The 16,981-nt window shown below is 49.9% G+C and overlaps 1 protein-coding gene across 3 annotated transcripts in view; it reads left to right on the plus strand.

Annotated features, from left to right (window-relative positions):
- Positions 1–16,981, plus strand: part of LOC133341278 (transport and Golgi organization protein 1 homolog) — a 35,724-nt gene that overhangs the window by 3,079 nt on the left and 15,664 nt on the right. For all 3 annotated transcript variants that reach the window (XM_061549783.1, XM_061549784.1, XM_061549786.1), the window contains exons 2-17: positions 143–267; positions 1,214–1,345; positions 2,404–2,425; positions 2,918–3,006; positions 4,221–4,298; positions 5,154–5,264; positions 5,536–5,607; positions 7,137–7,241; positions 7,760–7,882; positions 9,307–9,367; positions 10,453–10,508; positions 10,745–10,835; positions 12,376–12,514; positions 13,422–13,523; positions 15,670–15,730; positions 15,850–15,885. In XM_061549783.1, coding sequence (XP_061405767.1) covers positions 143–267; positions 1,214–1,345; positions 2,404–2,425; positions 2,918–3,006; positions 4,221–4,298; positions 5,154–5,264; positions 5,536–5,607; positions 7,137–7,241; positions 7,760–7,882; positions 9,307–9,367; positions 10,453–10,508; positions 10,745–10,835; positions 12,376–12,514; positions 13,422–13,523; positions 15,670–15,730; positions 15,850–15,885 — 1,403 coding nt within the window. The remainder of the gene's footprint in view (positions 1–142; positions 268–1,213; positions 1,346–2,403; positions 2,426–2,917; positions 3,007–4,220; positions 4,299–5,153; positions 5,265–5,535; positions 5,608–7,136; positions 7,242–7,759; positions 7,883–9,306; positions 9,368–10,452; positions 10,509–10,744; positions 10,836–12,375; positions 12,515–13,421; positions 13,524–15,669; positions 15,731–15,849; positions 15,886–16,981) is intronic.

Consider the following 16,981-nt stretch of genomic DNA (forward strand, 5'->3'; position numbering starts at 1 on the left):
CCGGCCCTACTCCCAAAGGAGCTGCAGCTGCCACCATTTTTATGAAGCGAATCTGCACTGTTATTGCCATAGAGTTTGAGATAAGGCTGTGGTGTTCTTGTAGAGTTTTTTATTAAGCGATCGGACATTTTCTTTGCTGCAGACAAATTTTCCTGGCTCCCGTCGGACAAAAACGGCACGTTGCCGGATCTCATCCTGCGAATGGATTCTGCCTTCCTCTACGTCAGGGCCTGTGTCCTTCCGTCACTGGGATCGCTGCTTGGAATGGTGAGCTTGACACCCCTGATCACCTTGTTTTTTATAACGACAGCCCTCGACACGCTCCTCACAGATCCATCGGTGGCCGTTCAGTGACCTCACTCCAAAAACCTAAATCCAAGCGCACGCAACGGCTCCCCCAGGCAGTCATTGCATTGCACAGCAGACCTGTACATCATATGCAGTGCCTGTCAGCATCAGTGTCTCGCAGGTTTATGGGTCAGTCTCTGAATACGATCTGGTAAATAATGTTGAGCGAGCTATTAGCCCTGTTTTTCCCGAGCCACCATAAAGGTCACTTCCCCACAAGCGATGGGATAACTTAAATGAAAATCAAACTCACCATGGCAGCTGCAGTCACCTTTTCTACAGATGTAAAATTATAGAATCACACAAATGTGACTGTGATTGCACTGGAGTAGACAGTGCAATCACATTGTGAGTCTGTGGATCACTGCATGGGGCAGTTTAAAAACTGGTCATGATAAAACATTTTGTAAAACTGTATTTCTCATCATGCGCTGTGGTATAAGTTCCTTGAGCTAAGGCGCTCTATAAATATAAAATAAGAAACGTAAGATAGCAAGTGCAGTCATTTTAACATTATGAGCAAGTGCAGTCTTCCGACTCTTTTATCCACTCTCCCTCTGGCGCCATTTCCCAAAACCTCGCCTGTAACGTGTTTTTCATTTTAAGGCCACAACGTGATTGACGAATCACATTGAGGCCTTACTGGCAACATCAAGGCAGCAGCATCGTAGACTAAAATGTACAGGTCTATGGGTCTCTGTGCAAACTGGCGCCTGACGCGCGCGTCTTCCAACATTTCACGTGGACAGTTGCTCCTCATTGAATATCCATACGGAAGAATAGGAAGAGGATCCCTGGTCCTAGCTATCACCCAGTGGTCTTGCCGTGAATTGCGAGCAACTCCCTCATGCTGCGTTCTCCGCAGGTGGCTTCTCAGCTCCCGGCCGAGTGGCGACCCGGACCCAGCTACCACGGCGTGCCCTGGGACGTCGTGGCCACGGGACTGTGCCTGGGCATCGCCTTCTCACTCGCCTTTCTCTGGAGGCTCATCTGCGTGGTGGGTTCCAGACGTGGTGCGAAAGCAGCACGTTGTAGGACGTAGCCCCCCCCCACCCTCTCTGCTCTTCCATCCCATCCTGGCCGACGCACCTTCAATTGGAAGTTGCGGTGCAAAGTAGGCTAGTTTAGAGAAAGTCATGGGGTTGTTTTTTTTAATACCCTACAGCAGTGGTTCTTAACCTGGGGTACACGTGCACCCCCTGGGGGTCGGAGATGCCCTTTGTGGGGGTGCGAGACATGGCAGATTTTTTTCGAAGGTAAATCATCGAAACACAAATTAAGCGTGGGCACATAAGTGCAACTACTTTCATGAAACCTATGTGTTTATTAACATTATACAATTTTTTTTACGATTGATAACCAAAGGGGTGGAAGGCTGCAGTAAAGGTTAAGAACCACTGATCTACAGACTTGGGTGTTTAGTGTGTACAAGGCACAATGAACGGGTTGTTGATTTTGAAAACAAACATTTCACAAGACGCTTGGAGGCAATTTCATTGTGAACGGTGATATACACCGTGCTTCTCCCCGCACCACCGATTAGCACGGTTGGCTATGAAAGAAGTTTACCATACATATACGCGTACACGAGAAACCCGATTAATAATTACATTCCCTCTTAATTCTCACAATGAAAAAAAGTGTGACCTCATTATTTATCGCTTTGAATATGCCCAGCGTTGTACGGGAGAGTTTGAAATGCCATTTGGCTACCATGCCCAATGTCAGTTTGCCCTGAGAGACGCATTGTGTCTGTGATGATTTTGGTTGAGGCAGCGTAGCTCATAAGTGACATTTGTGAAATTAGCGGGATACGGAGTAATCGCAAAAACGCGCGAGCACATTCACACATCCATAATGGTTGAGCTGTGAATGTCTTCTGTAGATTTCCTTCACAGCAGTCTCCTTCCATGTCGGTGCATGCTGAGAGACATGTCGGACAGCGTGCCGAAGCACACGCGGTACAACCGGAAAATGCTTGGGAGCGCCAATGACAGTTGTTGCATGTTTGTTGCCTGATCTGAACTAACTTTGGCTTTCTTTCTTTGTTGACAGTTTCAAAACAGAAGATATCTACGTAAGTATTGCTTCTCCAAAATTGTAAAAATTAAGTCCGTCGAGGCTGTGAGAGATTGCAACGGCTTGGGGGGGGGGGGGGGGGGTTGGCCCTCAACCACCAGTGGATCGAGCATGGCTGACTTTGATGGTGGTGATGATGATGATTGACGCTATTAATAGCGGGGCCACCTTCACCGGACAACCAAAATTAAAATGATTATATTTATTCTGTGTCGTCACCGGTGATTGACCATCATCAACCTGCTGCACCCGAGGACGTGTTTTAATCCACGAGCGGTCGCTTGGATCCGAGCGCAAAATCTCGGTGCCCCGGCACGCACGGGCGTCCGTCGCCGCCCGAGCCACACAGCTGCTTCTGAAACAATTTGGTTTAGAGGTGCAAGTCAAATTACGAGATGCGTGCCGTTGCGTTATGTTTTTCCCACCCTCGTTTCGCGTTCGATCGGTGGACCCCCCCCCACCCAATGTTTTCTGGTGGGGGTTGCCGCAGGGAGGGAGGCCCGACACATCCAGACGGTCAAGACGGTTCTGGAGGAGAAACACGAGCTGGCAGAGCGACTCGCAAATGCGAGGAAAGAGGTGAGGGGGTGGGGTTTGCGGGCTGTGGCGTAGCTATCCAGGTAGCAGCGGGCAGTGCAGATGCATCGCGGAGGCCCAAGGCTGGAGGGGCCCCAGCACTGGGATACCGGGGGGGGGGGGGTGGGGGGGTGGTGGGGGGGGGGATATATTGGACAGGGGGAGGGGGGGACCCCATTTCACACGATGTCTGCAAACCAAATAGAATTGACCGAGTAGTGTTTGTGTGTACATCTATCGGCTGCGATGACGCACACTTGGGAGCACAAGAAATGCATCTGCCAATCATCTCGGTTAACCGATGACACCCGGGTCTGTATCGTGACATCCTGGCAGCGAGCCTTTGACACTTCACATGCCCTCAAAGCGCACCTATGCTACTGCAAGTGCCGTGGTGACGTTACTACCGCTCGGTCGTGAATGGCTGGGTGTCGTGCGGGGGGGAAGGAGAGGGCTTGGTCTAGTGGTTCAGGCACTGTCAGAAAATCCTGGTGACCTGCATTCACTTCCCGGCAACGCACACCATCGGTGACATCTGAACTCATCTCGGGCAACTCCAAGGTTGATTCGGCTATAATTGAATACCTGGTGCGGTGTCTATTAAGCCCTATCCCGTTCCGAGACATCTGCAAGTTGCAGGGTATAGGATCCCGTTCACCGCTGAATCTCGGAACGTGCGAGCGGTTAACCTAAACTTTATTTAGAGAGGCGTAGCGCCGTTGTTTTTTAAGACATTGTTACTCACTGCAGAGAACTGTAGCGACACGACCGTACTCTACGATAGCTGGCGCCAAACTGCGCCACACGCCCTCCCGCATGGCCTTGTGGGAGCCTCGGTACATCTTCCAACCTGAAGACGTACCTATAATGATATCTTGTTTTAGTTTTTTTTTCCTTATTCCGTTTCGATGACGTACACTCACGTCGTCAGAATGGCAAGGGGGTACTCAGCACTGGGAAGACAAAAGCAGCAGGGAGTGGTGCCAGCCACACCATCCACCTTCTTGTGCTGTCCCGACCTTATCCAGTCATGTCCTATGAAGAAGGGTCACTGCCCGAGATGTTGTCCACTATATACTTATGCTTTTAAGACCACAGTGTTATTGACGGATGCGATGTTTCTTTAAACGTCATTTATTAAGCAAAGTGCTCGCTGACGGCACTTGGCTCCAATGGTGTGTGAGTCTTAACGAGAGATCTTCATCTTTGTCTGAAAGATCCATGGGAAAGCGAGCTCGCTGGACGGCATTCTGGAGGGGTCGAAAGGCAGCAAGCAGGCCATCGCCAAGCTGCAGGTGAGCAGTCTTGGTGGACATCGCTCGGCTATGGTAAGGGCGCAGCCCTGCAATCGCTTACTCGTGCCATGAGCTGAGCCTGAGCCAGGCCTTGGCTGAGCCGCTCGCGCGTCTTTGAAAGCAACCGAGCGGTCGAAGCCAGAGCCCGGTCCCGATTTTAGATAATACGGCCCTGAGGATTGGGAAGCGGTCGACGTTGCACTGTGCGCGCCGTGCTCGTGGTGTGCGTCGTGCTAGCGGTGTGCTGTGTGCAACGTGCTCGCTGAGGATTGTGTACTATGTGTACCGTGCGCCATGCTAGCTGTGTACTGTGTGATGTGCACACTGTGGGTCGTGCTAGCGGTGTGCTGTGTGCTGTGCGCACTGTGGGTCGTGCTATTGGTGTGCTGTGTGCTGTGCGCACTGTGGGTCGTGCTAGCGGTGTGCTGTGTGTTGTGTGCTGTGTCGTACTTGCCGGTGTGTGTACTGTGTGTTGTGTGCTGTGTCGTACTTGCGGGTGTGTGTACTGTGTGATGTACATGTGTCGTACTTGTCGGTGTGTGTACTGCGTACTGTGCATGTGTCGTACTTGCCGGTGTGTGTACTGTGTGTTGTGCATGTGTCGTACTTGCGGGTGTGTGTACTGTGTGCTGTGCATGTGTCGTACTTGCGGGTGTGTGTACTGTGTGCTGTGCATGTGTCGTACTTGCCGGTGTGTGTACTGTGTGCTGTGCATGTGTCGTACTTGCGGGTGTGTGTACTGTGTGCTGTGCATGTGTCGTACTTGCGGGTGTGTGTACTGTGTGTTGTGCATGTGTCGTACTTGCCGGTGTGTGTGCTGTTTTCTGACGTGGTACCGCCGACGCCTGTGCTCAGACGGAGCACAGGGAGCTGCAGGAGAGCATCTGCGAGCGACGCAGCGAAATGGAGGCGATCCGACGCAGCCTCGAGTCAATGCAGCAGCATTGGGAGCAGCAGCATTCTTTGGTACGGCATTATTCCAGTGCGGTACACTGCAACGCAGTACATTGCGATGCAGTGTGCCACAATGCTGTAGACGAGAATGTGGTATGCTACAAAGCAGCACGATACGATGCAGTACACCAGGATGCAGTACACCATAATGCAGTACACCAGAATGCAGTATGCTACAATGCGTTATACTACAATTGAGTTCTACAATGCGATACGCAGAAACGCGCCATACTACAACGCTGTACACCACAACCCATTGACGAGCGCGGTGTTGACGTTACAGAAACTGCGGCTGCAGCGCAGCACGGAGAGCGTGGAGCAGACACTCGGCTCGCTGAAAGCAGAGCTGGAGGCGGTGAGTTTGGTGTTTGTGCAACGCGCGCGGTGGGATCGCCGCAACAACGAGACGTGAGAAGCGGGCTGGAGCGGTGGCACAGCGGTTAGCGCGGCACGTTGCCCTACGGACCAGTTGGCTCGAGTTGGAGAACCGACGACGACTAGGATGTTTCGATTTAAAGCTTTCGTGACTGCAGGGATTCACCTTCTTGGTTCTTACGGTAAAGTCACGTAGAATGGAAATAATAAAATAATAAAAATAAAACATAATAAAATTCAATTCTCACGACGTTTCGGCCACAACGCAAGCAGCCGTCCTCAGGTGGAGAACAGGTCTGTCGAGAAGACAGCGTCTGAATGAGAAGACAGAGTCATTCAGACGCTCTTCTCAGACGCTGTCTTCTCCACCTGAGGACGGCTGCTTGCGTTGTGGCCGAAACGTCGTGAGAATTATTTTATTGGTTTATTTTTATTATTTTATTATTTCCATTCTAAGTGACTTTACCGAAAGAACCAAGAAGATGACGACTAGGATGTTGGATCCCTGGCCATGGCTAACATCGCTGGTGGGTGATGTCAGAGGCAGCCCATGTGTGCCGTTGCTTGCCGACAGCAGCGGGCACCACAGAGGCACCGAGAGCCCCCTTGTGGCCAACTCGGTGTGGGGAAAGTAACTGGAATATACTCTTTGGTTCTTTCGGTAAAGTCACGTAGGTATAAAATCATTGCAACACAAGCAATCATCATCAGGTGATGATTGAAAAAAGTGGCGGTTTTTTCAAAATAATTCTTGCCGTGGTTTTCACACCTGATGATGATTGCTTGTGTTGCAATCGAAACGTTGTGAGAATTAAATAGTTTTATTTGTATTACTTTATTATTTCCCTTCTACGTGACTTCACCGAAGGAACCAAGAATATGAATCCCTGCAGTCATGAAAGCTTGAAATAAAAATGTTATTGCCTTTGTAATAATATTTGCCTTTTGGCATTCTGTGGTCTAACACTGGTGAGACTAGGCCACAAAGAAGGCTGTCTCTGGTGTAGGCCAATCAGTTTCAAGGACAATGCAATCTTTATCATAGCATGTTTGCATGTATTACCGCAATCATGTGTGGTTCATGCAGACTTGATGCCTTGTGATGATTAGTGTCTATTTGGTGTGTGTATGTGGAGAGTGGTAGTGTAGCGGTAAGCGCACTGCTCTACGAACCTGGCAACCCGAATTCAATTCCTGCTCATGGCTGACACCAGTGACGATTATCTGAACCGATTCGAGGCATGCTCCCCTAGGTCGACTCAGCCTCAAATGAGTACCTGTTGCAATGTGTAAACATCGCCACTGGGGAGACAAAGGCGGTCGGGCCTGGTGCTCGTGAACAGCACTTGCCCCAACAGTCTGTTTAGGCTATAGGGGGGGATCTTTGCCTTTATCTTTTTTTCCAACCGGAAAAGCTAAAGCCTGTTACGGTTTTTTTCATCGTCTTGATACTGGCAAAGGGTCCCGTGGATAAGCGGCATCTTGTTGTTGTTGTTGTCCCCATTGCAGGTCCTGTCTCGGGTTGGCACCGCCAACAGCAACAACGACAAGATGGAGGCCAAGCTGGTCAAAATGGAGAAGGAGAATGAGCAGCTGCAACGCAGCAACCGGCGGGTGGGCTGATCCGCAAGGCCGTTAACTCGTCTCCCAAACCCCAGCGGCCACCGCAGCGAGTCGCGCGCACACATGGACGCTTAAACACAACCCTTCGGGACAGGCTTCTGGCAAATGATGCAATTTGTGAGCGTATAGTTTCTAGTTTCTCTCAAGGTGCCCGGTGTCTGTTCCGGGTGAGGAGAGCACGCTTTGCGAGCGCTTGTATGTTTGGTAATCGTTAAATAATTCGATTTAGCGCGGTTGGCCACGTATGGTGCAAAAGAAGTTCAACGTTCACGCAACGTGTAGATCCTTACACTCGCCGATACACGCATCGAGTCGCATGTATGAAATTTTTCAACGTAAGCAAATTGCATGCCGATGCAAGCTTCGGAGAAGCAGAGCGAATAATGCATAGCCGACGAGGGTTGGGCAAATAAGATATAACGGCAAATGACAAGAGTAAAAACGTGATTGAAAGGTAATAATAGATTCACGATTTGTAATTGTGGGCGTCTTGACCGTTGCATGTGCAGCTGGATGAGGAGGTGGAGCTTTGTGATACGTCGGTTGGGGAGCTGACGGAGACTTTGCACGCGGAGAGGCAGATGCAGAAGAGCCTGGAGGAGGCCGTGGCCTTCAAGCAGAATGAGGTGGAGGTGAGGAGACCTGGCAACTCAACAAATGCGAGCAGTCACAATGAAAGGTTTTCTTTTGGGTTCGATCGCATTAATGTAAACGTGGCCGTTAACACACCACCACCGCTCCGACATAGCCCAGACACAGCCAATCAGTTCGGTTTGTCTCGTAAACAAAACTTGCCAATTCGTTACTGCTTCAGCACACCGGTGTGTTTGGAGAGTTAATCCACGACATTTTACAATTTTAACTTTTGTTACGTTTGCTTTGTCGCTGTCCATGTATCTGATCAGTATGTTGTAACTGGCAATATTGTGCTGATTAAAACTTTCCTCGTTATGGATGACAATTTACAGTAATGTATAATAATTACAGTAATAATTAAACAATATATTGACTTCGACTAAGTAATATTTTTAAAAGAATCTAACTTTGTGGAAGATCTAGCAAAGTTATCCGACATTGTAATATAATGAATGGGTTTGGTGGGTCCATGGACGCAGTTAATTTGAATCGATGGCTTGCTTTGTAAATGCTCATTGATTGATCTAAACGGCTCATACTCCCAACCTAATTACATTCCTAGGCACTCACCCAAGATAAGTGCAAGTTTATCGTGTCTAGCAAATTAATTGTTTCAGTCCAGTTGCCAATGACTGCACACAAAGTCAATAAAATTAGTACCACTTGGTGGCTAGTCACGGGTGGCTGTGCTATGGAAATGGACTGGTTTCTACCATAGAAATTGTGGAATTTAAATCCCTGGCACAAGGTTACCAATGAAGATCGATCGGCACCAGCCAGGGGGAAGGACTTTTAGCATCGTGGCAGATGTGCGTGCAGTGAACTACAATGGACAGACACGTTAGGAGGGCCACCTCATGTTTGTTAAGAGAGGGGCCTTATTTAAAGGGTGCCAAATGTAGTTGCTGGCTCCTTCTTCATCGTGGGCCGGAGGGTCACCGTGAGGCTCTGGTGTCGTGAGAGTTGGGGGTCATTTTCACCTCCCCACAAAGAGTTGACCAACTGTCACAATTTATGTTGGCAATTCGATTTAAGAACGAGTTTCCTTTCCTCTCGTTTGTATTACTTTTCCGTTTCTCCCCATTTTGTTGGACTAATTGCTGCACTCTTGTTTAAGCCGATGCATATTATCATCTGTACGTACGTACGTTCAACTTCATTCTGCACCATACGGAGCCAACCATGTTAATTGGAGGTGCGGGGAAAGAACAACAAGCTAAACACACAAAATCATCAGCGTAAGGCTCGGTTTCAATTCATTAATCAGTCAGCAAACCCATGGCACGTGGGCCTGTCCCATGACCTCCTCGGAGTGCACCTGTCCTGGCACAGGCAGTGTGGTGACGTCACCCCCACTTAGTCGTCGCGAACGGCGGCTGTTGTTATAATCGTGATGACGAGCGCATTGTGTTTGTCGCAGGCCATGACCGCGTGCCTAAACCAGCTCAAGGACCTCGGAGTGGACTCGGAAAGTCTGGATGGTACGAGTGACCTTCACGTTCAATTTCCTTAAGGGAACGGATTGGATTATCGTCCTCCCCTCCCCGTATTAAGCTTTCACGCTCTCGTCCGCGGTCCCCACTTGCGTGGGGCAGTGAGCCCGAATGTCCCCACCCCCTCTCTCGTTAAGCCCCTGGCATGCGGGTCTCTGATTTTTGCTCGCACGGAGTAAAGTTTCTCTAACCCCTCCCTGGTTATATTGTAATCAGTGCTTTGTAATGAGCTCGCACGTCAACGATTCGCAATAAAACAAACAAGGAAACAAAGTTTGAACAAACAAAACACCGCCCATGCACACAACACGGTATGTGTGTTGATCTTTCACACCGTTCGTAGCTAACGTGCCAAAAGAAGGTGCGAGGGAGGGACACCAAATTAAATGCAAACAGCAGTTTTTTTCGAGGAATGAGTTTTCAGTCTTGATTTAGAAAGCAACCTGGGCCTGGCACCGCCTGTAAAGTGGACTGGAGCGCAATTAGATTTCCGCTTGAGAATTTCTGCAGGCAAAAAATATTCTCGAGCAAGTCCAGTCATGGCACTGTGCATGGCTGATCGTGTGATCATTGTGAATCGTTAAGCGACGTATTAATAGCTGTGACGATAACTTAATTGAACAGTAACACTTAATTTATTTTCTTTCTACGTGACTTTACCGAAAGAACCAAAAAGTAACACTTAATTTAACACTTTCTCAAGTTCTCTAAAAGTACATTGACGGTCTTTTCAAGTCTATCAGTAATTGCAATAGAAATGTATCTCTTAAATTTTAGACGAGCTCTGCTCTGTAAACGAGTCGCTACAGAGCACAAAGCAATGCCATGGTGGTTAGAAGAGACCTGTAATTCCGTGACTGAAGCCAGAACAATCTAGCGATACGGACGCACTATCTACTTTTCATCTGTCACTTGCAAATTGTCATTCTTTTTTATTCTCAAGGGTAAAGTCTCCAGGCAGCCTCTAACTGTCTGCCACGCCATTACAAGAACCGTCACCGTACGATCGGCGTGCGTTGAATGTTTTTGATGAACGTTGACAATTAACTCATGTTCCATTTTATCACTTGCAGAATCTGAAAAACGGAAGCAGAAACAGAAACTTCAAGAGCTCATGGATGTCTCCAAGGTTAGTGATTACATGTGCCCACGTGTTCACGTAACTGCGATATTCATGACTCCAAATCCCATGATTTTACCAGCGCTCGAAGCCAGTTCTGAAGTAGAGCGCCTTTTCATGATCTCGGCAGCTTTAACCCTTTTCCATTCCGATGACGTACGTACGTGTACGTCATTGGTTGAACGATGCAGACGCGTCGTTTGCGCGTTGAAATCCGAGACGATAATGACGTCGCGCTTGCCCAGGTGAACGTGATGCTCAGGGTGGTCGAGGAGGAGATCGAGGAGTACGGATCCCTCCTCCGGGACGAGGTGGCCGCCACGCACAAGCTGGAAGGTGAGCGAGCGCACGACGGCATGGTGAGAACGCCCACCGTCCCGTGTTCAAAGCGGGGTACCTACTTTATCGACCCCAGAAGCATGATGGGCTGAGTCAACCGCCCCCCCCTACCCCTGAAGCCGCTCAATGTCCCGCTGAGCTACCTTACCAGATTGCTTAGCCATTGCGAATGATTTATCTGGTTTAAACACGCTCATCCTCTACGAATGTGCAAGCTGCCAGAGCAGTCGCTGGCATTTTACAGATTGTGAATGTTGTGGATTTGCTCTCCAGCACACCGGTGTGCTGTATGTGTAACAAATTGGCCACGTTCTGTTTACGTGACAGACCTTACCAGTTGGCTGTGTGGTGGCGGGTTTAACGACACATTTATATTTACCCGATATTATGGATTAATTGTTATCGTCTGTCATGTTATCTTCACGCACTGGATTGCTGCCAACTCCCAACAATCGCCAATTGCATTCATCCAGAAGAGGGCAGGAGAGTCTACCCGAGCAACACATTTTATTCCGCAGAAGAGGGCAGTAGAGTCTGCCCTACCAACACGCTGCACCAAAGGTCGCAAACGAGTTTTGATTCCTTACCCGTACCCAGCCGCACCAGGATCGCAAACGGGTACCCATACCCATACCCTACCGGCCGGGTATGGGTAGCCGGGTATCGGGTAGGGTAGGGTACGGGTACCCGATTGTGACCTCTGGGATGAAGCCATGTTGCAGGCGCGGGTGGGTTGATTCTAGGAACTTGAATTGTGAGAAGAGACAAGACGTTGGGAAATGAGTGACAAACGGTGACTCACCAGTGACTCACGGCCTACCCGTGCCCGTACCCGGCCGCACCAGGGTCGCAAACGGGAACCCGTACCTGTACCCGGCTGGGTACGGGTAGCCGGGTATCGGGTAGGGTACGGGTATCGGGTACCCGATTGCGACCTCTGCGCTGCACTCCGCAGAGCTGTTGGGGAGCTGTGCTGCACAACAGCTCAGTGTTGCGTGATGTTTTCTGTCTCCTTGTGGGTAATCTCAAGACTGAGTTTGCTTGTGTGTACGAAATGCAGCCTGCTGTCGTTTGCTCAGATATTTTTTCTCCGTGAGATTTCGTGCTGCGCCTCATCTATCATCACATCCACGCTCCTTATACCTTGCTCCAACGCATCCTCGCCTCATCCCACCCTCGGTCTCCCTCTCCTCCTCCGACACTGCGCTGGTGGCATCTCCACAGCTTTTCTCATCCGTGGGTCTCCGTGTGAGTCTGCGAGTCTCTAATCTCCCAAACTCTTCTCAACCACGGGTCTCCGTGCGAGTCTCCACAGCCCTTCTCATTGCATCTTCTTGGTCTCTTCTCAACACGTGCCCAAAGCAAAATGAAGTTAACCGTATCAAACGAGCGATTGATCGCAGCGCTCGTCCGCCACCGTTGCCGGTGGTGAGAAATCCACGTTCCCATTAATTATACACGGGTTGCGATTTGTCAATCGTTGGGTTTGTTATTCCTTTGCGCAGGCGACTCATTGTTGTCTTTGTTGAAATGCCAGGGACGTTGGAGGCTTACGAGAACAAGAACGCGAGCCTGGCGGCGGAGAAGGGCAACCTGTGCGAGGAGCTGGCGCGCTGCAAGCAGAAGCTGCACATGGTGAAGCAGATGTACGAGGAGAAGGAGGTGAAACTTCAGAGGTAACGGGGCCCTGGCCCATTACGCAACCCCCCCCCCTTCGTGTTCGGTTTTAAATCCTTTATATTAAGTTCACTTGCTTGCTTGCTTGCGCGCTTACGACCGTGCAAATCTTTCGGGTGTTTTTTAACCCACTTCCCGTGATCCAATCGAGCTGACATTTTGCACACAGACTCGTTGTGCGTGACAATTTATTGTCGTGAAAATTTTTTTCCAAAATTTTACACTTTTTAGGAATTTTTTTTTATATTTAATTACCAATTGCTTAATGGTGGCAGGCAATCATCTGACCCATAGGTGGCAGCCATCTCAAGCCAGAGGACGAGAGGACTCTAGCAGCCACGCATATAAAGGATTTATAGTGAAAAACTTTGTTTTTACGGGTTAATTTTTTCCACTTGAAACACCTCCCAGTTAGCATGATGGGCTGAGTACGTATTGGTGTGAAAGAAGTTCAACCCACGCACGTACAGCCTGTTCTCCTATAACGCCGTGTGGTTTTCATAACGCGAATTGGATATATAACGCGATTAATGTATTAGGGAACACGTTTTTCATAACGCGGAAGCGAATTGGATAGAACGCGATTGAGTGAACGGAACTTCCTCGCGCGAGTAGGAATAAGCGGTCGTACGGCTGCCTCGGCCATTGCATCGCGCAAGGCAGCGGGATGCTGCTGGATTCTGCTTCTGGATGCTACCCACGCGACTCAGTCTTTGTTCAGCCTGCGTACGCATCTCACGTGTCATTGCAGACCGTGCTTTTTACCCCCTATGTATTATTTATTAAAACGAAATTTTTACTACAACCAATGCAGTTTTCTTCAAGAACGCAACTACTACCGCTTGTTAAAAGAGAAGGGACTGCACTTACCTTCTGTGGTCCGACCACCACCCCCCCCACCTCCAGGAAGCTCACCCTGGAGGAGACCCACCGCGAGCAGAACAAGGGCAAGCTGTCGGCCGTGGACGAGCGTGTCCTCAAAGCCATCGAGGACGCCAGCATCCACCGGTACGGCAGCGGCTTGCGTGGCCCACGCGGAGACACTCGGCAGGACCTGCGACTCCCCCCCCCCCCCCCCCCCCCCGATCCTTAAGAGACCAAAGCCTCCTGATTTGGCCGGGACCGGTTCCCATTTCGCAAAGGCTGCCCCCGCTCTCATGTCCCAGAGGTCGCAAACGGGTTTTGATTCCTTACCCGTACCCAGCCGCACCAGGGTCGCAAATGGGTACCCATACCCGGCCGGGTACGGGTACCCGTTCCCTACCCGTACCCGTACCCTACCCTAGATGAGTGACAAACGGCTCATCACCAGAGACTCACGGCCTACCCGTACCCAGCCACACCAGGGTCGCAAACGGCTACCCGTAACCGGCCGGGTACGGGTAGCCGGGTATCGGGTAGGGTACGGGTATCGGGTACCCGGTTGCGACCTCCGCCATGTCCTGAATGGAAGCGTTTGTGAAAACTTTGATTTTCGTCTTTCGGGTTTTAAAGTGTCGTGACTTGGCGCTTGACTCGTGAATGGGGGCAAAGGGCCGGGGCTATGTTAGTCGTGGGTGGGGGCAACCTGAGAAGCGGGCGTAGCTGGCATAATAAGAGTAGGCAAGGCCTGCAAACAGGAGGGAGGGGCCAATGTTAGGCCGCTCGGTGTGAGGGGGCTAGCGGTTGTGGATGTGTGGCTATGTATAAGTGGGTGGAGCTCTAGGCAGGGGCTGCCCGCTCGCCATGCGTCCCGATTGAGCCTTCCGGAAATGTGGTTGATTTACGCCGATGCCTGGTGCTTGGGAAAGTCGCCCTTGCTAAAACACCACACGGAAATGTCTGCCAGTGGTAGGGCTGCGTTCGTTGGCTGTTAAAACAACATGTTTTGATGTTGTTTCAATCAATCGATTGGTCCGATTAGAAGAAAAAGCATGCAATTTGCCTATCACTGATAGCATGTATCACTAGACCAAATGGTTCACTGAAATTGTGACTAAAACATAATTTTAAGCAGTTTCATTATTTCTTCTCAATATTAATGGTTGCTTTGGCACGTAGCGGTGGCGCAGTGGTGAGCACACTGCACCTGGCAATCTGAGTAACATCTGTGTCGAGTGATATGACAACTGGTCCTGTGCTCCCCCTCCTCCACCACCTCCACTGACCTGCATGGTGAAGTATGGTCAAACACAAACAAACCCCCGTGACCGACACCGCATGGGGAGCACTTCATGCAGCAGTGGCTAGCCAAGAGCTGTACATTACGTTATTTTACATAGTGTACGTAATTAGTTCGCATGGGCCCCTGCAGCCGCAAGAGGTCGTACTATGCACCAAAGTATAAAGATTAAAAATCAAACGCTTTTGAATCATAACCCCCAAATCCTGATCATTAATTGAATGGGAAGGGTGGCAATGCATCGGAGGCCTACACGTAACTGTAATCTATTTTTAGAATGTTATGAACTGGCACCGTAGAGGTGACTGGCAGTAGAGGAGGCTTTTAATGCCGTTATCAGAGCACTGAGCCAGCAATGCTGAGATCCGGGGCTTAAATCCCAGCAGTCATCCAACACTTAAAGCAGGTCCCCGGGCGTATCAGCTCAGTCACAAATGAGCCACGACTTAATTTATTTTGTCTGTTTTTACCTTTATTCAGCCAAGACCACGTTTTGTATTTGCGTGTGTGTATCTATGGGACATTTTTTTAGCAAGATCAAAGTATGAAACAATAACATGGGGCTTTTCTTGCCAGTATCAAAGTATAAGAATAGGTTTTACCCTTTCTGGCAATAAAACAGTCGTGTTAAGATGTTCAAACACCAAACAGAAACCTCTTGCAATAAATCATGTCTGCATCAACCATGCTTACTTGTGGTGAACATCCAAACAAAAACATGCTCTGGTCATATATGCATGTGTTTTTTTTAAAGCTGATTGGTCCACACCAGAGACAGCCTTTCTTCATGGCCTAGTCTCACCACCAGTGTCAGACCAGAGAATGCCAAAAGGTGACCAGTACAAAGGCAATCCAAGTATCAAAGCATTTATAGATCGGGTTGAGCAGTTGTATGTATGTCCTTTTAATCCATACAATACAGACAAGTACGAACCAGCATCGACAAGACAACACGGCGTGTAAAATGACCTCCGATGTCGCTCCTTTTTTAAGGCGTAAAGTTGAAGACCTGCGCGAGGAGCTTAACAAAACGGAGAAGAATTACAAAGATCAGGTGAGGATCGCGCGGCGGCTTTGCCACGTGGCTTGAGCTTGATCTGGTATTCCCTTTGATCGCCGTGTGGGCTGTCTTGTGCTCGCACGGCTTTTCATGTTGCCTTCCTCTCGCTGCAGATTTCGACGAACGAGAAGAAGGTTCACGAAAATTGGGTAAGAAGTCTGTGCGCTTGGCGTGCCCGTGTGTGTTTTTGTTTGTTGGTAATGCGGAGTGGCAGCTTAGGTGGTCTGGGGGCACCGTGGCATGACCTTTGTTTGATTCCCAAAGTTAATTTTGTTTCGGTCCGTCGAATTTTCTCGTGCCAATCACTGGCAAAGTAATGAATGCAATCAAACTATCGCGGCGCAGAAGACGTTCGGCGCCGAGAGCCGCGCGCGTAAAACCTTGCGGCGGCAGTTCTGCGAGCGGGAGCGTCTGGAGATGGCGCCAAGCTGCGTGGAGACTGGAGATCGATCGTCCGCGGTGTGTTCAACTTTGCGTGCCAACGTTACGTTTCGCCCAGCAACACACAGAGAGACGACGGTGACGACGGATCAAAAAAGTGATAATGCGCACGAGAGGGCACAGACGAGACAAAATCCCATCGCTTCACGAATCGAATCGTGGGGAGCGAATTTTACCTACTCCCCCCCCCCCCCCCCCCCCACTCTGTGCACGAAGAAACTCCGTGCTGCGTTGTTCGAGAGACATTGGGCCCAGCGGTGGGATGCGGTGCCAGACTTGTCGAAATGCGCAGGGGGTTGTGTAATCTGACCAGCGCACGCAGGGCCGGAGGTGGCCACAAGTGTTGCCAGGCCCATGAAGAGTGGGCGTGGGGGGGGGGGTGGAAATTGTACAGGGGCCCTACTTCATTGCTTGCACCGTGGCCGGTGCATCGGAGCTCGCGGGCTGAGGGTACCCAGTCAACGGGCTAGGAGGGCCCAGTCACTAGGCTAGGGGAGCCCAGTCACCGTGCTACGAAGAGTGACGGTGGGGGGGGGGACATTGGACAGGCATCCCTTTTTCATATCCTTGAACCAGCGCCAATGCCAACCACGCGACGCCACGGAGTAGATGTTTGGTGTCATCCTTTGGGAGTCGCACTCACACGTGATGTGAGGCTCTGCTAGATAGTGGCAGCTGTGAACGTTTGTCACCATAGTCGCGTGGTTGTGGTTACAATTTGTTGATGAAAAGTGTTTAAAAGTAGCTCACTTTCAATGCGACTTAATCCTCTGGGATTGAAACTTTTTAATTAGTTTCTTCTTT

The sequence above is a fragment of the Lethenteron reissneri genome, chromosome 11 (genome assembly GCF_015708825.2).
Source record: "Lethenteron reissneri isolate LAM-NWPU_2019-01 chromosome 11, ASM1570882v1, whole genome shotgun sequence".
Lineage (NCBI taxonomy): Eukaryota > Metazoa > Chordata > Hyperoartia > Petromyzontiformes > Petromyzontidae > Lethenteron > Lethenteron reissneri.